The following is a 27,152-nucleotide window of genomic DNA, read 5'->3' as shown; positions in this document are numbered from 1 at the left end:
CTATGTGTCCGTAGGTACTGAGCTCCTTAAGCTCCCTGGAGTTGTTTTGCTACATTTCATTTATCTCTGTTTTCTCTGCTCATTCTCTTTGCCAGGTTTTCATTTCAGCACTGAACTACAACGCTATGGCTTATATTCGCTGTTAAAAATGTTTAGAGAGAGTAAATGGGAGCGTAAGTTTTGCATTTCAAAAGGCAGGAATGGCCCCATAGTCTTGCATCGTGTTGAATTACTTCTTTTTTCCTCTGTCCATTACAGAAGCACTTGTGTGAATCCAGACCCATTCTCTCTCCTGTTCTATGGCTTTTCAATATTCTCAGCTGTTTTTTTCTATGCTTTCTATCTGTTGCTTGTGTAAAATGGGTCACATTTTTCTGAGATGCATGTAGCAGAATTGTGCAGGCTTAACCCTTGAAGCAACCTCGGCTCTTCAGCATAGTCACAGAGCGGCGTGTGACAAAGCATCCATGAAAAGACGAGCAGCGCCCTGTGTTTTCAGATCTCTGAGCTAAAGTTTATACAAAAAAGAAACAGGAACTCTGCTAAAAATGAATCTTTTGCATTTTCAGCTTGTCCAGATGGATTCTTTGGGCTTGACTGCCACCAGGTGTGCAAGTGCAAGAATGCTGCTGGCTGTGACCACGTCCTGGGAACATGCCGCTGCCTCCCCGGCTGGCTGGGAGAGACCTGCGAGCAGCGTACGTACAGGCTACACTCGCCATCGCTGTTCACAAACTCTTTCAGCGCTAACACGGGTTTCTTCTGGGAATGTAGGATGACCTACCAGGGTACAATTTTAGATAAGTCACATTCCTTTCCAAAGATGCCAAAAAAAAAGGAACAATTTTTGGTAGCTGTGTAAATAATCAACTTTTTTTTTTTTTAACTGCTGTTGGCACTTGTCAAACATTACAAGCATCAGTTTTTAAATAGCAGAGCTGTCTCCTACCATATGACAAATCTCTGCTTTTTATTTTTGTGCAACATTAAGAGATGAAATGTTGTATCTCTGTTTCTGGTGTATCTCATCTAATTATCAATTATGAAGTAACAGATTACAATGTGCAAAGTGGAAAAATCAGAGCTGGGACTATTTTGTTATTTGAGCTTGACAAAATAGGTTTTTAACTAATTCTTAGAAAAGTTATTTGTTTTTAAAAAAAAGTCAACTTCCTAGATTTCCTAAGTGTGGATTATCCCACAATCTTTAAGCTAATAAGGGTTTTTTTTGTATGTTTGTGTGTGTGCATATATGAAATTGGCTCTTCTGAGAAATTGTTCACTAAATTTCATGGGAAATTAAATTATTTTCTTTAGCTACACGGCATTATATATGGAGATCACTGAGCCTATTTGCAAAATATAGCAAATAGGGTGGGTTTTTTTTAAGATTTTCAGGTTTTAGCCTCTCAACTTCCTAGTTTCACTTTAGGATGATGTCATGGTCTATACTTGCTTTTGAAAATATGACTACCGTCTGCAGGACTGTGTTGTAGAGCTGGGGTCCAAGGCAGCTCCACAAGGAGCCAACGTTCATTGGTGGTGAATGCTTTTGTAAGACTTCTTTAATCCACAGCTTGCAGATTTCTGCAACAGAAAATCGGTTTAACTTAGAAAATAGAGAGAAATGATACTTGTATTGAAACAATTCTATTCTCCAGCCATACACCATGTTATAACCAGCCCTGTTTGAGTGCTGTGCTTTCTCTTCATATGTTTCCCTCATTTTCCCCCACCATGCAACAGCCTGTCTTCTGAAAGGGCTTCTCCTGTAAAATCCCCTGCTCTTTTGATGTACAGGAAGGTCAATGCTGGTGAATCTTTCTATTTTCTAGACACTTCTGCAAACATCCCACCGTTGCATTCCTTTTTGTCTCCTCGTGGCCCCCCACAGGAACACTTGGCTTTCCGCCTCCCACTGCCTGAAGATGGTGGTGGTAATACTCCCCTGTGGGTGTAGGTTAATGAGCTGACCATGAAATAATAAATGCAGAGCCAGAGCCATATAGCCATAGCACAGAGCAGAAAAGGTGCTGCTGAACAGGTACAATGTTTGCTTCTTGGTCACAGCCCACTTTTACTGCCCTTCAGCCGAGCTGTGGCGTTAGCAATGTCCCACTCCTTAGGGACTGCATTAGGTATGGGAAGCTTTGTTCCTACATATTTCATTAAACTCAATTAAGAAATGCAACTCTTTGTCAAGAGCATTCTGTGCCTCTACTCGCACGAGAAAAAAACCTGTTCTCTTGCGCCGCAGCCATTAGAGCTTTATGCCACTTTGATTTATTCCTCACACTGGTGAAGATGCTAAAGCCTCCGAGGTCTCCTTTGCCTGTAAGTAAAAGAGCAGGGTCAGTTAACAGCGCAAAGGGTAATCTCCTTTTCTCTTGGCTAAATGATGAATCTTCATTTTGATTTTAAGACTGGACCTCAGCCACACCGCTCAAAAGCTGCTCGGAGTAAGGCAGCCATGGGTCGGACACGCCAGCTCACCGCTTCCCATCCTTGTTGGGTGTTTAATATTCACCTTGCTGGTTCCTGGGACTTGCCAGCTCTAGCAGCTGGAAGGACAGCACTCGTGTTCAAGTAATCAGATTGCAGGCAATGTGCTGGAGGATATTGAGGAATAATTCTGACATCATGGGATTTGAATTGATCTTAAGCCGGCCATGCAGCGCCTTTTATACACTGCTATCTAATTATGGGCAATACGGACAGTAATGCCTTTTGTTGAAGCTGCCTAACGCTTTCTATTACAAGACCGTGTTTTTCAGTTGCTTGTAAATGAGTTATATTAATCTGGGATGAAATCTGCCAAGCAAGTTCTGCTTCAGCTTAAGTTTGTGTTTGGTGATTTTTTTATTTTTGGGGGTTTTTTGAGTGTCCACCTAAGATATTTCAGGTTTCCAGGAAAGAGGTTTAGGAAAAGTATGTTGCCTTTTTTTTTTTTCTTTTTTTAATAAACTGTTTCATTGAGTGTTGTGATGACTCAGTGATACAGAAGTGAGGACTTGACATTTGGTATCTCTTTTTGCCAGAGATGTAACCTTCCTTTCTGTATACAAATTCGTCCAAATTTTGCTGTCTCAAACCCAAAACCAAACAAAAAACCAGCTCCAAAAATCTCATGTTGCATATAGTCTGTAGAAGCTGAACACAATTCAGCATCTGCATTTTGCCCTGACTCTATTAGTACTAAAACCACCGGGTTTTGGAGCTGTTGGGGCTCAGCTGCATCTTCACAGTTTCTTGTGGTAAAAAAGAGACCACACTGGTTTGCAAACTAAATGAGCAGAGAAAGATTGGCTCTGCCAGAGTCTCTGCTCAGGGGCGCTGATAACCAGGGGTTTGACGTTTCGTGGTGTGGGAGCACCTGACTTTGCAAATTCCCTGTTCTTTTAAAGCCGAAGCTTCATTTGGGGGAGAATAATCCACAGGAGCTGCATGAAATCAAAGCTTCTGGGCACCCCATAGAGTCTGAGTGCCCATCACTTCCCCATGCTCCCTGACACTTTTGATGGCTGTTGACTTCGAGTCTGGAAGAAAATCTCCAGTTTCATGTGTTCCTTGTTCTGTGTGCAAAAAGGGATTTTAAAGACTGCAAACGAATAAATCCTCCTCTTACAGAGGAAAGGCACTGAGAGGAAAATTTTGAAGCCGGAAGAAGTCTAATAATTTAAACCTTTCTATTGCTTCTTGCCTTTGCACTCATCATGAAGAAAGGAGGAAAGGCCCAGGGATATTTGTACATTCAGTTGTGGAACTTCATAAAATAGCTTCAATATATCACTTGTTATCTTAATCTTCAGAAAAGTACTTTGGTAATCAGGATTGTCCTACCAAGAAGCTAAAAAAAGTCTGTATCCACCCAACAGAAGAATTAAAATTTTCTTCTCCAGAAATTTCTGCTTTCTTACCAGAATTTTCACTGGAAAACTCTCTTGTCTTCTTGGTAAGCATAACAAGAGCTTTGCACGCATACTCCAAAAACCTCACACGGACCACTAAGTAACCAGTCAGGGGACCTGGTTATGAGCTGGTTTTTTCCTTTGGCTTGGTTATGATATAGTTCTGGTCTGTATTGTGGAAATATTTAGTTCTGCTCCCAAAACCGAGCCAGAGCTCTGTAGGATGGGCTGAACTTTTAACTTGGCAACCAAGCCTCATTTGCAGAACAGACTTTTAACTGTGATGGGACTGAGCTCCTGCACTTTCTTGTGGTTTCAATGTGGATGGGGTCCAAGCGATGACAAAAATGAACACTGTTGAAAAGAAGTCCTGGGAGAAATGGTGTCTGTGAGAACTGTGGGAAGCTGGAAGTCCTCAGATGGGAAGAGAAGAGCTGAGAATGGGTCAGATACCAAGTTTACCCCTGAGGTCAAGATGTCAACCGAGTTCACCCCTGAGGTCAAGATGGTTTCACGCCTCTCTTCGGTCCCCAGGGACGTGTCCTCCCACAACACTGCATCTCGCTCCACACACTGACACCCTCAAAGGCATAGATGTTCTGGTGAAAAGTCATCGTTTGGGTCTGATCCTGAGATGTCACGTTCAGCGAGTGCAGGACACTCCTCTGGATCAGGGCTTTTTTTGCCTGACAGCTAGGTGTAAGTGAAGGACAGCCTCTGCAAGGCAGGCGCAAAAAACGTGCAAGGAGGCTATCCATCTTCATTAACTTGTTTTGTGTTTTTGGGGGTGATATCTGAAGAAAACAGGGTACCAGTACTGACTGTTTTCCTCCGTTTAAAGCTATCCAAATCTCCAGGGCAATGGAGACTACAGGAATTTTATCACTGCCATTTTTCATAGGCAGCAGCACTGAAAACGGAGCTGCAGCAAGTGTACGTTTGTGAAATGGCTGTTAAGTTTCCACCTGGGAGCCAGCTGCTTAACCGAATGCGTTGAAAATATCACCCCTCTCTGACCAAAGAATGAGACTCTGGGTGAGCGAAGGCATCCAGCTGTGAAAAATGAACACTGAAAACAATGAAGTTGTCAGTTCTCTTACCAGGATGCAAATAAATACCCGGGCTGTCAAGCTGGTGGTTCTGCTGGACCATTAGTTTAGCGCAAAGACATTCTGCAGGGCAGGGGATGACAGCTGATCCATCACCCGAGCGATCCTGCCCTTCGATAAAAACCTCTTCATAACGTGCTATGATACATATTTTTAAGCCACGTTGTTTAGTGTTGGGCATAGTTAATATATGGACTTAGGCACCCTTATGATGTGAAAAGTGTGTTGTCGGAGGCCAGTTTCAAACTGATTTCCCTGGCGCTGGGTTCTGTCTCAGGTTTACTCTGTGCAATGCCTCCTTTGATGCTTCCTGATGGAGTTTTATGGAATTCTCTCGTTGCAGCCTGCCAGGGGGACAGCTACGGGCCAGGCTGCAGCCACACTTGCCACTGTCACAACGGAGCGCTCTGTCATCATGTAACCGGGACGTGCCTTTGTAGCCCGGGGTGGAAAGGAGCCACCTGCCAAGAAGGTACAGTTGGAAAATCAAACCCTTCACGGAGGATTATAGGAGGGAAAAATAAAACTTCTGCCCAGGGGTCTTCATTGGTATTTTAATTATCAGCTCATTGCCCTGTGTTGTCATTGGTTTTGTATCCACACAACGATGGGGATCGGTCCATTAAATAAATCTGCGACACTGTGTTGCAGGGGCTGGGTGTAGGAGCTCAGTGTACGTAGGGCAAGGGGGGCTGAAACAGAGTCATAAACTGGAAACAGAGCTGATTTTGAAGGCTGATTAAGGGAGAAAAGGTCCATAAAACTCCCAATTATGACACTGAAATAAAACTCTGTTTCTTTTCTATGGCCTGCTTTACTGTCCCGTGCGCCCGACTGATCCTCGTCATTACCGTACGCTGTTCCAGACATAGGCTAAATCCAGAACATGTGAAAGGCATTGGGACTTCCAGCCTTGGCAATTAGACCAATACATGTGACTCGAACACAAGCCCAACTCCAAGGAGCCTGAAGAAAAGAGGCTGGCAAAGAAAAGGCTGCATTGAGGCTTACGTTACACATCCTAATCCCCTGCATCCAAGCCGCTAGAAAAAGTCTGTCCATTCCCATTGCAGAAGGCTCCTTTTTCTGTGCCTCCCCTGTGAGGTACCTGGCTCTGTAAGCAGTGCCACAGAGCTGGGGATGCTGCTGCGGATGCTCCTGGGTGAGCTGGGGTTTGGAGTCAGCACCTCCATGCAAGCAGCGGCTGCCCTTCAGTGTACCGAGAGGACAGGTAGGGAAAGGAGATGAAAGCTGGCAGGAGTAAAGGAATATATAAATTAAGTGGGCCCCCCTTTAAAACCTAATACGAAGATCTCTTTCCATGAAGGAATAAAAAGTTGAGAAGGCGCCAAACTGTTCTTCATGACATGTATGACACGATCTAAAATATTCTGTTCTGCATGAAGGCCTCAAATACAAAACCAAAGCAAAAGTTAAAACAAGCTGTTGTCAAATATGAAGACAATGTAAAACATTTGTCTTTAATGGTACATTTGGGCATTTCTTTTCTCTTTGGAAGTAAGGAGGTAGAATAAATGTGTGAGGCTGGTTGAGCCATCCTCTGGTGACTGCTTTTGCAGAGTGAGAACTTGCTCCTGTTAGCATCTTAAAAAGGTGCTACTCTGGCACATGACAGAGGTGTGTATTTTCTGTGCCAAAAAAATTAGGTTCTATCTATAGGATCTGCTTGTGATGGGAATTAATAAACTTCCTTAACTAAAATCAGGTAAACTGTGAAGTGGTGTCAGCCAGCTGTGGGTAGCAGGATCAATTAGAAAAGGAGTTGTGATTTTAAGAGGACTCTACCAAGAAATTCTGAAAACAGGGAAATCAATAACTTGACTCCTTGGTGTTGAGAAAGCTGGTAGGAACCAAGAGATGTTTTTTGTAGGCGCAAACAGAAAATCTTGAGGCCGTTTGGTAGGCCATAGCTAATTCTGTTCATCACCTGTTTTGTTCCCAGACCAGTTTTACACTGGTCCGCGTAATTCCTTATCAGTTGTGGCCCCATTTTTACTTGGTTGTACCTCCCACAGCATCTTCATGATCACCGGGGCGAGAAGGGGTGTAAGGTGGGAAAGGTTGTGTTTAACCTGCGTCCTTCTCCTGCATTTCTTCATGGAAGGCTTTTGTCCTACCTCCTCTTCGCAGCCTGTCCTCCTGGATGGTATGGTGCAAACTGTCTACAGCGCTGCGTCTGCCACGGCCAGGCGACGTGTGACCGCGTGACGGGCGAGTGCCTGTGTCCCCAGGGTTGGACGGGGATAGCGTGTGAGCTGGGTGAGTCTCGACGTGTCCTCCACCCCTCCAGCACCTCGTTTCAGTCGCTCTGCAAGGAAATTCAGTTCTTGGCGAGGTCTGGTTGGAGACAGCCCAGAAAAAAGAGAGTGGAGGGGCAGAGGGCTGGAGAGCACTGGGTATGAAGAGGTTGAAAAAATTGGGGTGGTTTAGTAAGGGATGAGAACACTGAGGGGAGATACGGTATTGGCACTTGAATGTACTGTGGTGCTAGAAACTTGCTGGACAGAGGAGAGGAATAAGCTATTCTCTGTCCCTTGGGGAGCGGGAAAATAGCTAATAAACTCAATTTGAAGAGAAAAAAACAAAACCAGAAGAAATTCTTCAATGGCAAAACAATGTCTTTCTAGAGAATTTTGTCAAGGGAGGCTTCAAAATCTCCCTCACTGAAGGTTTTGGGGACCAGCTTAGGTGGCTCACCATATTTCAGAGGCATAAGTGTGTTCTTCCTGGAGCCTCTCCAACCTGGCCCCCCGTCAGTCTTCCCCCTCTCTTTTCAGAGTGTGGGGACGGGAGGTACGGAGAGGGCTGTGAGCACAACTGTAGCTGCCACCATGGGGTTTGTGACCAGCACTCAGCGAAATGCATCTGCCACGCCGGCTGGACTGGGGACCGCTGTGATGTTGGTAAGGGCAGTTCCTTCTGCAGATGCTGTTTTAACGCTCTCTTCTGCAATCAGTCATTTCTGCTTTCACAATATGAAGTCCATTTCTACTTTGTATCTTAATTTTCCAGTATTCTGTAGGCTAATAAGAAATAATGCTGGTGTGAGCGCTCACCATGTCTCAGGAGCCCCACAGCAGGTCTCTGCCAGACCACAAATACATGCCCCTGTCCAAATCATTTTATGTCCTCCTAGTTCTGTTCCTTGCCTGCTCAGAAAATTAAGGTATTTCTCTACCTTATGGGTACAAGGAAGAACATAGAAAAGGGAGTGAGTTATAAGGAGAGTTTGCCAGATCAGCCACATGCTGCTGCATCTCAGTGGGTCATTGAGGGGAGCTCAGCAAATTGGACTGTAATGGTTCAGATTGTACCAACTTTGCATGTGGACCAGATTGCCCAGATTTGACATAGCTGTCTGGAATTTTTAAAGCCGTGTAAATCCCTGAAATAGAAATCTTATAAACGGTAGATATCAGATGACTTGAAATGTGCTTTCAGCTTGGCTACTGAGGTGCTGTGATTTTCGTAAGCCACAAGCAATTTTCTGATGTCCCCTGAGGTGCTGAGGACTTGCAAAGCCTCAGCCACTAGTGTGACCTGTAAAGCCTTCACAGTGCCCACCTTCCTTTTCTTCAAGCCTCGCTTTCTCTTTGATCACTTTGCAGAGACCTGTGAGGTGGAAAGCAGTACACGTGGACACAGTGTATTTTCACTGTTCAAAGAGCTGTCCCTTTGTCTATGCGTAACTGTGTAAAAGTGAATGACATTGCATTCTCTATAGACACCATCTGGATTTGTGCTCTAGACTAGGACTAAGTCTTTGCAAACTTCCATGTGCAGACTCATTAATAGCCAATGCTAAATGCTTTTAATATTTTTCATATATTCTCTTTCAATGATATTTCCTGGGCATGCAGCCTTCTAAATATACATCGCCATGTGCAAGAAGAACAATATTGGCTCATTTGCCAATGACGGATGCTTTCTGTGCAGCAGGAAGAACCCTTACACCCTCTGCTTCTCCTCACAGTCTGTCCCCCGGGATTTTTTGGCAAGCAGTGTGAGGAGCAATGTGACTGCGTGCACGGCTTGTCTTGCCACCATCAAACTGGAGCATGTCACTGCGAAAAGGGATGGCGAGGGAGGCACTGTGACAAACGTGAGTGTCTGCTGGGCGTTTACGGAGGGAAGTTCAGGTCACTGTGTACATTCCTCCCGGGTCCAGACCTGGTGACAGGATCCTTTCACTCCTGTGTTGCTCCGTGGGGTCGGTCTGGAAGTGTTCACCGGGGATGGGTGCAGCAGATCCAGTGGAGGGGGGGTAGCTTTGCAGCGTCCTGCCTGGCCCCTGCCCCACGCCCTGACGAGGACTGGTTGCATCGTTGCAGCTTGCTTGCCCGGCCGCTATGGCACGGGCTGTGCCCAGCGGTGCCGGTGTCCCGTGGGTACCCCCTGCCATCACCTGACGGGCGAGTGCGGCTGTCCTCCGGGATTCACCGGCTACGGCTGTGAGAAAAGTAAGTCTGTTATAAGAATGCAAATACTTCCCTTGTAAATTAATTAAGAAATTAATTTCTTAAGTAAAAACCTGACGATATAATGCCTGAAGAGGGAGGAGACAGCAGCCTCACAGCAGTGAAGATGGACAAGGGCTGCTTGTCACTCACCCAAACGGTTTGGTCGGTTCTGGCCTCTGTGCCTGGCGCAGTTTGGGCTGGCGGGGTTTGCCCTCTCTAGCTTTGCAGCTCTCAGGCTGGCAGGGAGCAGCTGGGGGCTAAACTGGATCAAAATAAGATTGAGGAGGTGCCAGCGGAGCCCGGCTTCAGCCCGTGGCCATCGCTGTGCCGTGGGTAAAGCAGCAGTTCTGCTTTCTGTTGGCTTTGTCGCTGTGAGAGACTGTCTCTTCCCGCTGTCAGAGCTCATGGAATTGTCATTATCTGGTTTGTCTTCAGCATTGAGTTTGGCCGCCTGGAGCTGTCTTTGAAAGGAGGCTCATTCTGTGACCCCGGCTGCCTAATTTTGACTTTGTTCTTCCTTACATTTTGCCTGAGGGCTGCTTTAGCAAAAAGAAAAACACCACCAAAAAAGAATTAAAAGAATTGACATCGGTGTCCCATATCCTCCACTAAAAGACTCTAAATCCTGACCCACAACCAGGGCAACTTAATGGAAGTGAGCTGTGAGAATTAGATGTGGAAAGTCCAAAACCTGTAGGCAATGTGGCTGTCAACAGGCAAAATGAAACCTGTGAAGATGTTGGTGCTACAGCAGCTTTGCAAGTTTAAATTCCCTGCAAAAGCTAGAATGTCTTTATCCACACGCCTGGTTCCTTGTGAATTATGCTGTTATTTTAGTCAATTTTACCTGACATTTCCCTATGATTTTTTCTAGTGACAAGAAAATTGTATCTGGCCCTTGACAGTTGGGCACAAATTGACTGAACAAAACAAAATCAAGCAGTGAAGTAACCCCCAAGTAAATGTAATAAATCCAAAGTCCCAGAGGGGAGCGTCGTTCTGTAGGCAGGGATTTTATTTAATAAATTTGAGCTCGCTCTTTGTTTGAGTGCTATATTTACCAAGACAAATTTAATTTATTGGTTTACATTTCCTCTTTCCCAAGCTTGTCCACCGGGCACGTATGGTAAGAACTGTAACCGAGTATGTCAGTGCTCTGCCGAGAATGAGGAATGTCACCCGGTGACCGGCGACTGTGTGTGCCGCCCGGGGTATTATGGGGCCCGCTGCAACCTCCGTGAGTATTTTTGTGGGCTGCCCGCTTTCTGAGCGAGGACCAAGTTAGGCAGAAGCCTGTGCTGGTGCTTTGAGTTCATCTGTGTCAGTACCTTCAGCATTGACTGAGATAAAACAAGCGTAGGTTGGGTTAATTTACGATAACAAAAATACCTGTATTATTGCCACGCTGAAGAATATCAGTATCGTTCTCTGCATTTACCTCTCATCTTCAGCGACACCTGGATATTGTGTAGCTCCTTCATTTCCAAATACCTAGGCCAAAATACTTCCCGAAATCTCTGCGTGCTCAAGTAAGGACAAATGGTTATTAGAAAACAACAAGCTGCAATTGGCAACAAATCTAAGTGATTCATAAAGTCACTTAAGTTGTCGGGCCTTCTGAGGAACAATCAAATTAAAAGAAATTGTTACTCTGGATTGAAAAATGGTGACTAGTGTAGAGGACAGCGTGCCAATTGGCCGAACGCTCCATCATAAAAAATATTCCCTGATCCACATGCTTCATGCCAGTGTTCTAGGACATCTGTGAAGTTGTTTCTGGTGGAATGTGGCAACTGATAAGAAACATATACCAAAGTATCCAATAAAGGAGACAGATAATTACCTTTTTATTTACAACTTTAATCTTGTTCTTACTCCATGGCTTGTAATAGTCTCATTTAAAAAAAAAAAAAACCAAAACTGTCATCTTTCAAGCTCAGTCTTTCTTTCTTTGGTAAATGCTTATTTTTCTTTCTTAGAAATCCAGTACAGCTCTGTTTGGTTTGCTTGCTTTTTTGGGTGACAATTTGGATACAAAGGCCAGCTGCAATGTATGTGGCTATAGTAAGGGTTAAACGTGTGCTTTATTCCTCGAGTAGAAATAGGAGAGAGGCTCATTTTAGAGACAGGCATTTGTATTACCATCATGTCATCACAAGTTATTCTTTTAAATGTAAATGTAAGGATCGATTCTATCCTCCTTTGTACATCAGTTCTCACTGTAAGCGAGATCGAAATCTGGCCTTCAACATCTCGGCTAGAGCCATCTGGATCCATTATACATTACATTATAATAAATATTATAGCAGAGCAGTAGTGGAGATCAACTATTTAACAGTATCATTTTAAAAGACTTAATCATGGTTAGCCTATTACTTTTATGTAGCAATCTTTCAGTAGTGATTACCTGTGCGTGTAGCATAGTACCAAATCTCTATAGATTATAGTAAATGTCCTCGAGCTTGCTTAGATCCTTAAGATTTAATTTCAGAATTTTAAAATTTAAAACATTAGTAATTACACTGAAGTTCTGATATAAAAGAAATTACTTACAAAATGAAGTCTACGTTTCGTTGCATTCAGAGGGGATTTTGGCACGGACTTCTGTGTAGCTAGGGTTAAACCTGTAGCATATGAGACATGAGCCTTCATGGCGTTGTGTTCTCTTAGATTCCAAAAAATACACAGTATCTTGCACAGCAAATTCTCACTTAATAAATATAGTTTTGTTAAATGTTTACTGGAGAGATAATGGAATGGTGGAGATTCACAGAGAACATTTGTCTTGCATCTATGAGGAGTTTTTTTCCTATTCTCCCCTATGCCACTCTGACCATTGCACAGACAGACACAAAAATGGAAGGAAAACAGTTTAAGTGGGAGTTATTTTTAGGTTTAGGTCAGTGGAGTGAGAGACTGTGGACCTGATTCTGAAGTGACTGTCTGATAACCAAGGATAGCTAGCGTGACTTTGGTGGGAATACTCCATGTTCCTGCCGTCCTCACTACAGGGAGAACTGGGGCTGCTCCAGGATGAAGAAGCTTTCAATGTAATATTAAAAACAGCATAGGGAGCCGCTCCCAAAGACGTGAAATGGGCTTCAGTCCAGTCAACATGTGGTTGGATGCTGCTGGAAACAGTTTCTGGCAACTATTGCTATATTTATAGTACTGTGAAAAAAGGTTCAAGAAAGTATCTATAAAAGGTGTAGTTGGCTGGGAAGTCAAATTTCCAGGAGCCAAGAGCAACGAGGCTTTCATGTTCTCAAATTTTGGAGTGAAGAGCTGAAACAGTCTCTTGGCAGGATCCAAAGGAAGCAGACAAACTAGCAATAAGGTTCCCATCAATTGTCCATAACTCGGTGGAGGACAGATCTACTTGAGTGGAGTTATGAATAAAAAGCAGTAAGTGGTGTTGTAATGGATAAAAAAAATCCCATGCTATGTCTCTGTGACATTTACCGGGCTGGGTGAACCCTGAGCCAGAAAGATCTCACCAGCTTCACCTTCAAGCTGTAGGTAACAGTATGCTTCAGAAGTGATTTTTTTGAAAATGCAATTAATAACATTGGTAAGAAAAGCCCTAGCGTATGCAGTTGGTACGAAAAGATTTAGGAGCTCTTGGTCATGGCGAACCCACCCAAACCAGAAGGAAAAAATCAAGAAATGAGTTAGAAATCTGGCTGCTGCTCCTGCCATTCTCAGAAAAACATAAGTCAGATGCACAGGAAACTGTTAAATTAGAAAATGTCTTTATGAGATAACTGGTGGTTAGAGGCTAACCCTCTTTATAAAGGCAGAGCCTACTTAAATGGCAGGACACTGTGTAAATTGCCCTAGCTATCTGCATAGAAGTTCTTCTGCAAAGTAGTAACAGATGAGATGGCCTTGTTAATGATCACGTGAACGTTGCAGCTGATGTGTTTGCCCTGCTTGTGCTGCTCCCTGTTGAACCATAATAAATAAAATGCTTCAAGGGTAAATAAATTGGTAAGGAGGGAATTACTGCATCCCTTTCAGTAATGAAGCATCTCTTTCTAGTCTTGAGCTGAGGAACAACTCTGAAAGCTTTGCCAGGGAGAAGCAACATGTTTAGGAGTGTGGGAAACAGAATTAAAAAAAGAGAAAAGCCAAATTATGACTGAAAGGAAAGGGAGGAGGAGAAGAGAAACTCACTTAGAGTCCAGTTAAATCATTGAATCTGGGTGTGTCCTTAACTTCATGCCTTGGTGGAAATGAAATGGATGTTGCAGGGCTCACTCCTTGGTGCCAGGGTTTGCACATGAAACAGATTTTTCTGTACTGACAGATGGAAGCACTGATGACGAAGTATTCATTGAGAAGAAGCCGTGGTTGAGAATGGCTGGGGAGAGTATCTGCTTGTTATAAAAGTGTGTATCTGTTTAGTCCTGATGATTTGCTATCCTGGTTTGAGCGGAAGCCAATTTTCAGTTTTATTTTAAAAGGCATCCCTTGAAAGCTTCACCATAAGCTCTCCCCCTCTATTGAACAGTTCAAAAAATCCAGAGATTTCTCCAGCCACTTCAGACCATGCTTTCATGCCTTCAGAAAAGAAAGAAAATATATAAAGTTATTTATGCACAGATTGTGAGAGATCTGTTGCTTGGAGACATGTGCAAATATATATTCAACCAGATTTCCAAAGTAGCCATAGGCTTTTCTTTTGCCAGGGGAAGAGAAGGAAGGAAGGAGCAAAGAAATGGCATGTTAGTGGTAGTAGCACTAGTGGAACTGTTCAGCAGTGATCATGTGGCTTTAAAAACACCAGCTTCTCCCTCTTCACTGGAAAACACTGGAAAATTAGGAGAATAACCTGCATCTCTAGAGTTCAGTGGTGGCACGCTGGAGGCAACCCTGACACACGAAGGCACGTGCCTAGCACCTCTGCCCAGCTCTTTTCCTCAGTTCCAGCCTCCATCACTCTAAAGAGCATCTTGAAGACATGAGCTAAGCGTGGCAGATGCATTCACGTCTTTCTCATCTCATATTCAGCTCTCCTTCAACATTAGCTGTCCAAAAAGAAACCAGAAATACTCACTACCACCTGGAAAACCTCTTCATGGACAGCTCATTGCCATGTAACACTGGCTCAGCAATCCATCCAGGTCTAATGTTTCTTCAGGTTATTACAAAATACAGCTGCTTTGTTTTTTTTTCATCTGGAGAATTTTCTGGCTTTGCATTTAAACCATCTCTCTTCTGTATCTATCTTCTGAGAAGGTGTCTTGTGAAATTTCGTGCTATTGTCACATGCATATTTTCATAGTCTTCCATCCGCAGCCCGCTAGATGTGCCAGAGCAATGCCAGCTCCAGTTTGGAGGGAAAGAGTAGATTATAAAGGAAATAAACTTTCTTCAACATTTTTAAAAGATGAGACCTGGCCCAGTATCCATAACTGGTCAGCTAAAATGACTGCTAAAAGGGGCAGAGATGGCTCACAGCTGCTCACCGTCTCAGGCAAACCAGGCTGTTGCTGCCCAAAGGAAGAGGGACCAGGGCCCCATCTCTCCATCTCTGCCATAGGACGGAAAGGGGGAACAGGTTGACTTGGAACAGAAATCCAAGAGGAAAAACCTCTAAAGAATGGGGCTCGCTTTTCTTGCTACCGTTACGTGGGAGGAATGGGAAGAGCAGGCAGAGCCAGGAGCAGTCGGACCAGGGTCGGCAGCAGCAGTCGGTCTGGCTGTCCAGGGGTTTGACATTGGAAGTCAGCGCTGCCTTGCTGCCCCAAGGAGTGCCATCTGCTTGTCAGTGCCTACTCCTGGCCCTCTAGAAGGGAATAGAGTTAGAAAATGAAAAGCCGATTTTGGTTGAAAGCAACAAAGTGCTTATGACATGAGATGCAATGGCCCCAGTAGCAACATAGCCTAATTGCTATTTTGTTCTTTTAAAACAGGGTGTCCAAAAGGTACTTACGGTTCAAACTGCCAAACCCCCTGTAAATGCATGAATGGAGGCCAGTGCGACCCTGCGTCAGGAACTTGTGATTGCGCGCCTGGTTTCATTGGAGCCGACTGTAGTAAAAGTAAGCCAACATTCATGTTCTGCTTCTTTCAAAAAACAGCAGAGAGAATAACCTGCATAAGAGCTTGTCAGTAGAAAAACAGAAAGATCCCAGCTACCTCCTCCTTGAATTGTAAATCAGGATTCCAGCTTTGTAAAAAAATCTCTTGCAAAATATTTTCTCTCTCTTCTGCATGTGTAGAAGCAAAGACACTCATCCCAGGATTACAACCTGCTTGCCCAAATTTATTTCTAGAGCCAGCTCAGCATGAATTGCTCAAGTTCCTTCTTCCTGTCCAAAATTTCTAGGTTGAGAAATTATCTCAATATTTTGCTTCACACTATGGTGCCATTAGTTTCAATAAATGGGAAAAAGATCAAGTTTTGTCATGGCAAAACTGGTAAAGACTCCATGGCAACCCTACTCTTACTTCTGTATTTCAGAGCTAAGTTGTGTGGCTGAATGCCTGTGCTATTTCCAAAGCTATGATCTCTCTGAAGTTTTCTCTCACACAGAAAGGCGATGTTTTAATGTGTAGTAGCCTGTAGCTTTGCTCTTCAGCATAGGGCAGCATCAATATTAAGGAAGGAAAGATGTCTTTAGCTGGAAGGATGAGCAGCTGATATTTCAGTTGTACGTTCACCTTTTTGGTAGGAAACCCACTAAATGTTCCATGTGAAACCATGGATTGTATTTATAACCTCAAGTAAAGTTTCAGAGGAAGAAGCAGTCATGACTTTGGATGGATTTTGGTTTCATAGCTGTTGCTTTGAAGCATATTAGCTGGAATAAAAATGAAGCCAACTCTACCTATAAGATCCTGCCTATGTTAAAAATGAAAACTGGCATTGGATACCCAGGGTGTTTAACAAAAGTCTGCGTTTCCTTCAGCTTGCCCTGAAAACCGATACGGGAAGGACTGCACCCTGTTCTGTGCATGTGGTAAAGGTCAGTGTGACCCACGGACTGGCAAGTGTACCTGTCTTCCCGGCCAAATGGGACCCAGCTGTCAGCAAGGTAACAAAGCGGGACCCAAGGTCATCTCGTCAGTTGGTGACACTTAAAACCACCAGCAAATAAAACTCGGTGCCAAACATTGTTTATAACTGTGTTTCCCAATGCGGTCGCTTGATAACATTGCGGTTTGCTGTACTCGGCCCCTGTCCCTCTCCGCTCCATCGCCCTGTCTTTATCCTGGCCCCGTCTCCTGTCCGCATCTCACCGCTTTGCTCCACCACACTTGGTACCATTGCACTGGTTTCTCCGCAAAGCTGAAGTGACTCCTTTCAGAGACTGCAGTCCAAACAGAACGTAAAGATGGGGAAAAGGGTAGTTTGTACCACACGACGTGAGCAGGGTGAGGGTGCTGTGGATGGATGGGGCTAAATTTAGAAGCAAGTTGCTTGAGCTGAAAAAGTGAAGGGAGAGGATTTGCTGAAGAGGAAGAGTTGAGAGATGGGACAAAGGGCGGAGAGCAAGAGGAGTAAACGTGGAGTGAAGCCAAGTGAGGAGATATGGCGAGACAGAGAGTGTTTGGATGAAACTGCTAATAAGCACGGAGTACAGTGTCCCACAGCCCTCGGGAGACACCAGGGATACTCTGTGGGGAGCATGTGTTTGTATTTATTCCCTGTCACCTTCATCCTTTTTTGGGATGCTAATTTATTTTTTTTTCAAACTTTGTTAATTCTCTGTAGTGTGTCCCCAGGGACAATATGGCCCCAACTGCCACCTGACATGTACCTGTCAGAACGGTGGTATCTGTGACCACGTGGATGGCAACTGCACTTGTGGCCTTGGCTGGACAGGAAGATCGTGCGAGAAAGGTAATTTTCTGCTTTGGTGATAGTGGATGTGTACATTCAAGCAGCAGTTTGCAGTGTCTACAGACCCACAAAAGGGGACAGCCTTTGCTTAAGTAGACTCCCTCCCAGCTGCACTCGTCTCTGTAGCTTCTCTCATGCAGAACTGCCCCTAGTTAGAGCTTTAGGTCTTTTTTCAGAGACAAGTTTCCTCGTGAGTCCTGCTCTGTAACTCTCATAAATTCCTTTGCACGGACTCTTATTTCTTCTCCTGTCCAACTTTTGTGTTCCTTCGTTCATGGGAACATTGTTTTGTATCTTCTCTCACATGCTCCTCCGAGGTCAGCAGAAGCCTCCATCTCCCTCCTCTCTTGTTATGTTCTCTCTCGTTATTCTCTTCCCTTTGACATTGGACTGCAGTTGAACTTCCCATGTGTTGACTTCCCTGCTAGTACAGTTCTGACAACATCTGTCCAAAGCAATTGAGATTGTCGTGCTATGACAGCTCTCCCTTACACAAGACAAAGCACATTTAAACAGAATAAGCTCAGTTTTCACTGCAGGAACCTTCCTGCCAGCCCAGAGTAGAATCTTTCCAAGTCTCTCCTTCTGTTCATCTCCCAAAAGTCATTCTGCATTTCTGCATTCCCATTTCTCTCTCTAGATAAGAGATATCTGTATAGTTATGGACTTAAACGTTCAGGAAACCATGAGTTTACTGGTATAAAATATGAATAGTTAGTTCGGAGTAGTTAGTTCTGAGTTCACATTCAAGACAAATGTCATCGTTACATCGTAACTGTCATGGTGCAATCTCCCCAACACACTCCCAGGCCGTCATTTACAGCCTTTCTGTCCCTGACATCTGTAGAATATCTACCTCAAACTCCATACATATTTTTACCAAGAACTAGTCGTTCTTGACACTTTTTTAGCAACATTCTTCGATGCAATTGTTTCACTTTGCACCTGAGAAGACCCAGACACCCACTTCATGCATGCGTGCGTGCAGAGAAGGAGACGGGAGAAAAGGAACGATGCTAACTACATGGAGCCACTCACAATGTGAATACCAGTGCGGACAGGCACTAAAAAAGTGCAGTTTACCAAAAACTGGCTAACTTCATGTTGCGTAGGCCACCTGTGTTCATCTCTGTTTGTCTGTTCCCTGAAATCTCTGTAACCACCCATAGGCAGCATTTGGGTTGCAAAGCCTCAGTAGGGTCATGCAGGTGTCACCACGTGGAGCAGTGGATCGTGGGTGTATCTTAGAGATGTGCTTAGATAAAACATCTCTGAAGTCAAGCACAGGAGGCAGACATGCACACATTGTATAAGGCGTGGTGTGATATATCACTAGAAAGAGCTTCACTGTTTATCTTTTGACAGAGATCGCTAAGTTATTGGAAGATTGAGTCTTGATTTCCACAGCAGTGTGGTTTTGAGTGTGTTTTGACTCGAAATCAAAAAGGCAGCTAATCAGGCATCCTTTTTCTAGTGATTAGATATGATGTTCTTGAAAGCTCTTGTCTGACATTTGCAGTTATGAATCTGATTATTTGGACAGCCACGCTCATTTAAGTTGGTCTGCCCAGATTCAAATTATCACAGCAGTGGGAAGTTAACTTATGCAGAAGTGATGCCTAGGTTAATTATATTGGCACAGTCACTTTTGCATGACTTGGCTTTCGGTAATTTGAGAAGTGTTTGGTTCTGTAAAAGCAGATTCTCATTATACATGGAAAGTCTGTTGCTATGTGTGAAAAAGAGATCCTCTGGGTTTTATTAGGAATTGGAATAGTGTGAACTCCAATGATAACACAGAGGAAGAAAAGCTTCGTGTTTTCTTTCACACTTTCTGAGTGCCTGAAAGAAAATATTGCTGTAGATAGAGAAAAAAATTTGAAGATACCATTTATGCCATTTACTATGTGGCTTTACAACACTGACTACATGAAGAGACAAATTAAAAAAGGTAGACTATAAAAAGTACAAGGCAATTGCTGTTCAGACATCTATATAATACAAAAGATTTCTCATCAAAGTATGTAAATGCATCATAGCTGTGCAGAAATGCTGTGTCCTCATAACAAACATTCTCCTTGGCTCTGCAATTTACTGTATGGGCATCATACTTCAGCTATACAAGCTATCACGTAAGAGCTTTTCTGGGTGAGGTCAGTGATTTTTTTGTTGTTGTTTGTCTGTTTTTCTGTCCGTGTCCTGCCAGCAGAATGTCTCCCAGGGAAGTACGGGTCTGGCTGCGGCTTGGACTGCTCGTGCCAGCACAACGGCACCTGCGACAGGTTCACGGGCTGCTGCCAGTGCCCCGAAGGTTACTACGGCCACTCCTGTGAGCACAGTAAGTGGAGGCACACTGGGCAGCCTCCTCCAACAGTGATGGGATGATGGGCTTCGGAGTAGTCACGTAAACACCTCGCCAGTTCAGTTAAAATTTTTGGGGTGTCCCAGATCACCCGGCTGCTTCCAGATGTGACTAACTTGCATACCTCTGATGCTGGGGTGGTAGAAGTTTAAAAGCACGTGGCATTATTAGAGTGAACGGTAAATACAATTTTTTGTTGGCTCCCAGGGAACGTAGCTAACAATACAGAGGATTTTAAAGGGATGTATGTTTTTCTTCATAAACCTTCCTCATTTGATACTTTCATTTTTCAGGGTGTCCCTTTGGATTTTATGGGCTAAGCTGTCTTCATGCATGTGCCTGTAAAAATGGAGCGAGCTGTGATGCGGTGACAGGACAGTGCATTTGTCCGTTGGGCTATCAAGGTGTCTACTGCGAGAAAGGTACTTGTACCCCTCTGACATAAAAGAAAACAAACAAACAAACAAAAAAACAAAATAAAACCCCTAAAAACCATGTCATTACTCAAATTTTTGATTGAGAGCAACTTCTTCCATATTTTGAGCTTTATGAATATCCCAAACCACTAGATTTGGGATTGTTTACCTGTTATATAGCTGGGTGTTCTCATTTCCTTAGAAATTAACTAATCTGGTTCCAATTAACACAGTGAAAGTCCTGGTCTCCATGATGTCTTGCAGCAATGAGTTCCACATGTTGTTTATTAAAAATAAGTCCCTTTTACTGATTGTAATTTTGATTCTAAAACTCCAAATGAGATTATTAAATAGGTGCATGTCAGACCTGTTGAGTGTTATGGAATGGTCTTCTAGAGAGTTCTAATTAAAAATGAAAATAAGTGCCAGTTACATTTCTGGGACAGTTTTACAGATACCTTTGGTAGGTTAGATTAGATGAACCTGACATAAGGAGAGTTCATATAAATATTATGCCTATTCCACTATGTTTCATTCTTCATTAAACTTGGCATTTACGCTAGCTTCAATGCAGCGTTTATGAGCTTTCCTCTGAGATATCCTGGAAAAACTCTGGCCTAATGTACATCTTGCCATTCAAATGCGCGTCTAAAAAAGTGCTCTTGCTGTCAGGCTGCGACAGGGGCTGGTTTGGAGAGAGGTGCCGGCACCGGTGCGACTGTGGAGGAGCTCCTTGTGATCCAGAGACTGGGAAGTGCCTTTGCCCACCTGGGAAGACTGGAGACAAATGTGACGTTGGTAAGGGTAATACTTTCTAAGGGCTGGACTATGTATAGTTAAACCAATATGACCTGTTGGTCTAAGCATAACTGTGAAAGGACATTTACCGGTATTCAAGAACACATTGTTTGTAGCAAATCACTCTTACGGGTTATCAACAGCTTTATCAACAGGCTGTACCTCTTGATTTAATCAATATTTAGACTGATACACTGATAGGAAAACTGACCCAGCTGGTCAGCTGTAAAATGTCATTCGCCCTGAGTTTTGGAGAACATACGCTGGTGAAGAATATACCAATATACCATGGTTTTCCAGATGTAGTTGGGAAGACTCCAGAGGGTGCAAATGGGCATGAAGGGATACAATTGCTGTGTGTCTTGTCACACAGACATTTGTGACCCTTTTCAGACCAATGCAAAAGTATGTCCAGCTCTGGGTTTGCTTCGCCAGGAAGCAGGGCAGGATCCCTGCGGATGAGGGTAGCGGAGCTGCAGCAGCTATGCCTGCCTCTGGGGTTCAGCAGTAGTCCAGGAACATTTAATCCAAATAAAATTCCCTCATTTGCAGCACAGGCACTTGGGCTGTGTGTTTGGGGAAATGATTGGCCCATGAGAACAGGATTATTTTGTAACAAGGGTATAAAAATAGGTGAGAAAATTCTCCTGTAGGGAAAACCAGTCCTACCGCTGTAGCCTGATGAGATGGTTGCAGGGCTGAGAGGCAGCAATGGCAGGCAAGATTCTTGAGCCAGAGTCTGATCACAGTTATGACAGAGTAAATTTAGGGTAATCACTGGAGTAAAAGGAATTGCAGTGGTTTAAACAAGTGTAAGAAGAGATTTGTGATCCTAATGCTGTGGCAAACAAGATAAAAGGAGTGAACATCCATGTGCTACTATTGGAGGTTCCCACCAGGAACCATAATCCTCCTGAGCCCCCGAATCACAGTGAGGGAATATTATTTCTCCTTTTGTTCTAGGATAGAGCAGGAAACAGCTTTAAACAGCCTGTTATTAATGCAAAGTAATTGCTGGGAGCTTAAGTGTTAGTGTAACCTGCAAAACTAAAATGGAAAATTATTTGCTTCCCTCTCCACACTGTCCTGTGGTCAGAAAGCGAAGCCACCCAGTCTGCAGGCACTGGTCCGATGGGGGACATCAGCCACCCCTGCAGCAAGCACGGCGCTGGGCATCCAGGGGCCTTTCCAGAGAAATTTTAGGCAGAAGTGGAACACAAGGGGGAAGCTCAGCACCAAAAATGTAAACGGAGGTTTTGCTTCTTGCAAACTCTAGGAGTCATTTTTATTTTTCTTAAATCAGCTAGGGTAGCCCCCATCCATGAAAAGCTGTTATGGGGTAGGTTTTATTTGCATTTTTATTTTCAATTAGGCTCAGTTCATCTGTGATATAACTGTGAGCAGCTGTGACCGTGCAGCAGCCATAAAGATAAAAGGCCTGATTTTAATTTGAACTCTGGTAAAGCACCCATTAAACAGGCAAAATGTTAATTAAAAAAAAAAAAGAGAGAGAATATAACAGACTTTTATGGGCGCTCTTTTTCTGTAGTAAATTAACATTGCAGACTTTCAAACAGATGTCTTAAATACACATTGTTATTAACATGAAAATGTGGTATTACATAAATGAAAATCAGGTCCAGAGGTGTTTGAGGAGACCTTTTCTCATAACATTTCCTAATTGAAAAGGCCAAGCTCTGAGCGCACAGGGAGAGTTCTCCCACGTGTTGGGGCTGCAGCTGATGCAGGGCTCGGCAGCGCTTTTATTTACCTAAATGGTGCTTGTGTGAGAAAGCAAGCGCCTTGATTATTTACAGTATTCTCTAGCAAGGTGAGGGAGAGAGGGCTATTGTTTACAGTGTATTTAGCACCCTGCCTTATGACCTGCTGCTAACTTTTCCTTCATGCCCGTACTCTGACTGCATAAAAAAATTGCAGTGAGGTAAGAAATGTATTTGTGTTTGGGAGTGAGACATTTTGCGAGTTTAATTTGTCAGGAGGCAGAAGAATTGTGCAGTCGGAGTAAGATGTAAGAGCATATATAAAATGGATTAATTTTCAATTTCACATTCTTTGAGTGAAGGCTCTCTGCTGGTGTACGCAGACAGCCAAGACGTGCAGTGGAGAGCTGCAGAAGATAGTGTGGATCCAGGATGCTGACAGTAACTTTCCTGAGCAGATCCCAAGATCTTTTCTGTTGGGCTGTCAACCCCTGTTTTTACACCAGTCATGGTTTCCATTCTGGGAACTTCTTTAGGACAGCTGGGCTACAGTTTGGGCAGACCATGCGGTAGATGAAACTTGAGGACTGCAAGGCTTTCCAAAATGTCATGTTTTAATGTTAACAGATGTAGGTGTCTGAGTAGCTTCCTGATCCCAGAGAACAGGGAAACTACTAGGGAGCATTCACCCTTTTCCAAATGCTTCTGTCCTTCCAGAATGCAGGTCAGACCAGTACGGCCCCGACTGCTCCCTGCGATGCCAGTGTGCCAGCAAATCCCAGTGCAATCCGTACAACGGGAACTGCGTATGCCCAGCCGTGTGGATGGGGCCAACCTGCAAAGAAGGTAAGACAAGCTGCAGATGTGCAGCCTTTCTTAGTTGAAGAAATCATGCATCGACTATGGTGGTGGTCAGTGGACCGTTTGGACAGGAGTGTCAACCCATCACGCAAACATGGTGCTCAGCAGCAGCCACCACAGTTTCTGCGTCAGGCTGTGTGAGGCAGAAGCTATTCTGCATTTCCACCTCTGGTGAAAAACTCAGAGCCTGTGATAGCAGCAGCTTTGCTTGGAAGGGTTGCATTTGGTGCGTGCTGTCCTCCTAAACGTCTAGGCGCCTGATGGTGCAAATGCCAGCAGACAACTGCAAATGCCAGGAGTCGTTCCAGGTGGTTGTGAGGTCTTGGCCAAGCTGAACTGACTCAGTGCAGTGATTTCCCCTCAGAGCAGGCTGCAGGGATCTTGCACAGCCTGCTCAAGGATTCCCGAGGCTGCCTCCAGCACAGCTGTGCCGGAGAGCGATACACTCTTCTATGCCTGCCAGTATGAAATCTTGCCCGAGATAGCTGATATCCACAGCCTCTGTAAGGTGAATAAAGAGGTTTTCTTGCTGTATGTGCCATCACGTTCGCTTACTTTTTGTAGAGGTGTCAGGTTTTGAAGAGCATGGTGAGATGTGATAAGCCAGACAAGCAGATAAAAGATTGGAAAATAGATTTGGATTGATTTGTGAGTGTGCTAAAGCACTCATCGCCCTATCACAAAAGGGGTTGGGTTGTTTTTTTTTTTTTATTTAGATACTTTTTCCTCTTAATGAGATATAGTACTGAGTGAAAGTTGCCTCCCACTTGTAGACTAATCACCAACTGGCTTGATGGTGATACCATACGATTCTGCATTTAGTTTAGGAAACTCTTCGGGAACCTTCCGTTTGAGAGGTGTTCTATTGTTTTGCCTGCTCTCTGCCTCTGTGAGGAGGCCAGTGTAACTTAGTCCTCTACCTTCTTTTGAAGAGTACAATTTATTGAATTATTTAAGTGTAAATTGTATAATCTATATAATATTTCAGTATTATGTTATATAGACCTGAAACCGTGTTTCTACTTAATTCTCTAGGTGGCCCTCCAAAGCTTCCTTTTTATGAAGAACAAACTCAAGAAAGAGGGAATATTTTTCCAAGAGTTCTACAACAGTAACATTTGGACTAATAAATGAACTGTTTTATATGCACAGACGGTATTTGAATTTGGATATGAAAACAGCTATTCAATTCAGCTTGAATTGTACTGAAGTATTCACACTTCTTATGGAAGACTACAGAGGCCATTTAGTAGCTGGATCCTTTTAAAAAGTTGAATCTGTTTCATGTATTTATTCCTAGCTCTTACCCTTCCATTAATCTGCTCTGGACATTCTTTCTGATATATAATATAATTCATTGTTTGAAAGCTTGGACATGCTTTTAATAAGACCAGCTCCAAAGACTATCAGGCTAAGCAGTATGTAACATATCAACGTGCAGTGAGCCACACCACGTATAAGTGGCTTTCTGAACCTGCTTGACAACCAGCATGAAGTTTAATGAGCATTTCACGGATTATGAAGCCAATATGGATTCACTGCAAAATCACATTGCACAGAAACTAGTGGGATTCACCAAATTAATTCCTCTTTGAAGAACATTGTGTGCTCTAGAAAAGCATTCAGTCTAATTTTAAACTTGCAACTGAAGAAGAATCCACCACAGTCCTCGATAAGTTTTTAATTAATTTAAGAATATGTACCACATTGCTAGCGTGGATTGACTGATTGGAAGGTCTCCATCTATATCTTGCATATGTCTGAAACCATCTTCCAAAGAGCATGGTGTCATCTGTCACACTTTTGTGGCTTTCTATGTTCTCCCATCTCGTCAGTTGAGTTTCTCGGTGGTTTGTCGAGTCAAACTGCACAGCAGTTCTCACCAAACAGTACCTGCTAATGCAGAAAAGAGTTATATCTTGGATAGAGGAAGCAGATAGTAAGCAAGGATATATGTTTAAAGATAATCTCTGTGTTCTTTATATAAAGGATTATAATGTGCTTTTACTGCACAATAGTTTGATTAAGTCAGCTTTAAAAAGTCCTGATACAATTCAACAGCTGCTGTTGGTCACTTAATAGAACAAAGACATTTTGGTGCTATTTTGTCTTTTTAGACAGGTTGTTCTTTAATATAGGACTATGTCATAATATAGAAATAATGTTCTTTATTTTAATGTTCTGAGTTAACCAGACTAAAAGATTTCAGAGTACCTCTTTATACCTCTCTTTAGGTTAGGAGTTAGTTACAAAATCTATGTAGTAACAACCTCTTGAGTCTGACTATATCAAAAGTGCACTTATTAAAGGGCGTCAGGACCAGGCAGTTCCAGGTCTTGTGTTCACACTACCATTCGCACACCATAACGAACTGCAACTCTGCAAGAGAAGGTTTTTGTCTTAGAAGAGACAAAGTGACAATAATTGATGCTAACTTGTGATTTTTAAAGATGATGTTTGCTGTTGCAGTTGGATAATGAATAGGTGAAGTAACAGTTTTAACCCATGGTTCACCTCAGGTCTTAAACACATCTGTAGTCATTAACTGTCCAGTATGAAGCACGCAACGCTTGCTCACCTGGGAGTTTAATTCAAACTGTGACCTATAGGAAGCAATACAGGTTTGGTAGGTATTTTTCAAGCTTCATGGAAGTCTTATTGTTGTTATTCATCACTTCATCAGTATTGAAAGTCATCCAAAACACGGTAAAGATATTTGTGAATGTGTCAAAATTAATTAACCAACCGTGCTTTCAGCCAGAAAATCACAGGGGCTAATGCTAATCCCTTGTCATTTCTTCTTTAGAGCTCTATAAATGTCGCTGGAAAGTTTACTCAATGTAAATGTGGCAAAATTGTTGTCCCAAAACTAGTTAGAAGTGTGTGGCGCTCTGCAGGGCTTTACTGTCAGCTGTGACATTTTAAATGTTCTTTTGGAGATGTGATGGCCTGGGTCTGATCCTACAGTTATGTGAGTTTGGGGCGATTTCACTGAACTGGAACTGATAAGGTAACTCTCGTATGAGACAGTTAGATATAATCTTAGCAACTGCTGGAGAAGAACGATCCAAGTTAAGCAATTGACATGTTTTGATCTTAACTATGTATTTACCGCAGAGCCAAACTACAGGAGTAATCCAAGCATCGCATTATATTCAAGATTTTTCATAGAATCATAGAGTAAGTTAAGTTGTAAGAGACCTCTAAAAGTCCAGGCTTCTCTTCAAAGCCTGGTCAACTTCAAAGTTAAATGGCGTTGCTCAGAGATTCTTCCAGTTGAGTTCTGAATAGCTCCAAGGATGGACATCCCACCACCTCTTTGAGCTCTTGTCCCAGTGAAAATGTCATGCTCGCTTTTTTTTTTTCCTAGTTTCTAATCAGAATTTCCTAAGTTTCAACTTTGGTCCGCTGCTTCTCATCCTTTCAGTGTGCATCTCTGAGAAGTGTTTGGCTTCATCTCATCTACAGCCCCCATGGGGTAGTCGAAGACAGCAGCAATACCTCCCCTTGGTCTTCTCTTCTGAAGACTGAGCAAACCCTGCTCCCTCAGCCCCGACTGTGTCAGCCCCCATTACCTCAGTGACCCTCCACTCTCCCCGTTCCAGTACATCGGACATTTCAGTTTAGGGAAAGACACCCGATGA

The 27,152-nt window shown here is 43.4% G+C and overlaps 1 protein-coding gene across 5 annotated transcripts in view; it reads left to right on the top strand.

Annotated features, from left to right (window-relative positions):
* Positions 1-25,824, top strand: part of LOC128149374 (multiple epidermal growth factor-like domains protein 6) — a 202,392-nt gene extending 176,568 nt beyond the window's left edge. For 3 of the 5 annotated variants that reach the window (XM_052804504.1, XM_052804505.1, XM_052804503.1), the window contains 15 exons: positions 570-698; positions 5,361-5,489; positions 7,169-7,297; positions 7,816-7,941; positions 9,012-9,140; positions 9,370-9,498; positions 10,604-10,735; positions 15,417-15,545; positions 16,416-16,541; positions 17,222-17,350; positions 19,560-19,688; positions 20,006-20,134; positions 20,801-20,926; positions 23,365-23,493; positions 24,544-25,824. In XM_052804504.1, coding sequence (XP_052660464.1) covers positions 570-698; positions 5,361-5,489; positions 7,169-7,297; positions 7,816-7,941; positions 9,012-9,140; positions 9,370-9,498; positions 10,604-10,735; positions 15,417-15,545; positions 16,416-16,541; positions 17,222-17,350; positions 19,560-19,688; positions 20,006-20,134; positions 20,801-20,926; positions 23,365-23,493; positions 24,544-24,623 — 1,880 coding nt within the window. In that variant the 3' untranslated portion in view covers positions 24,624-25,824. Of the gene's footprint in view, positions 1-569; positions 699-5,360; positions 5,490-7,168; positions 7,298-7,815; positions 7,942-9,011; positions 9,141-9,369; positions 9,499-10,603; positions 10,736-15,416; positions 15,546-16,415; positions 16,542-17,221; positions 17,612-19,559; positions 19,689-20,005; positions 20,135-20,800; positions 20,927-23,364; positions 23,494-24,543 lie in introns of those variants that run through there. The other 2 variants (XR_008237622.1, XM_052804506.1) reach the window with 2 other exon arrangements.
* The last annotated feature ends 1,328 nt before the right edge of the window (positions 25,825-27,152 follow it).

This window comes from Harpia harpyja, chromosome 12 (assembly GCF_026419915.1).
Source record: "Harpia harpyja isolate bHarHar1 chromosome 12, bHarHar1 primary haplotype, whole genome shotgun sequence".
Lineage (NCBI taxonomy): Eukaryota > Metazoa > Chordata > Aves > Accipitriformes > Accipitridae > Harpia > Harpia harpyja.
This window is presented reverse-complemented; position numbering and strand designations above follow the sequence as displayed.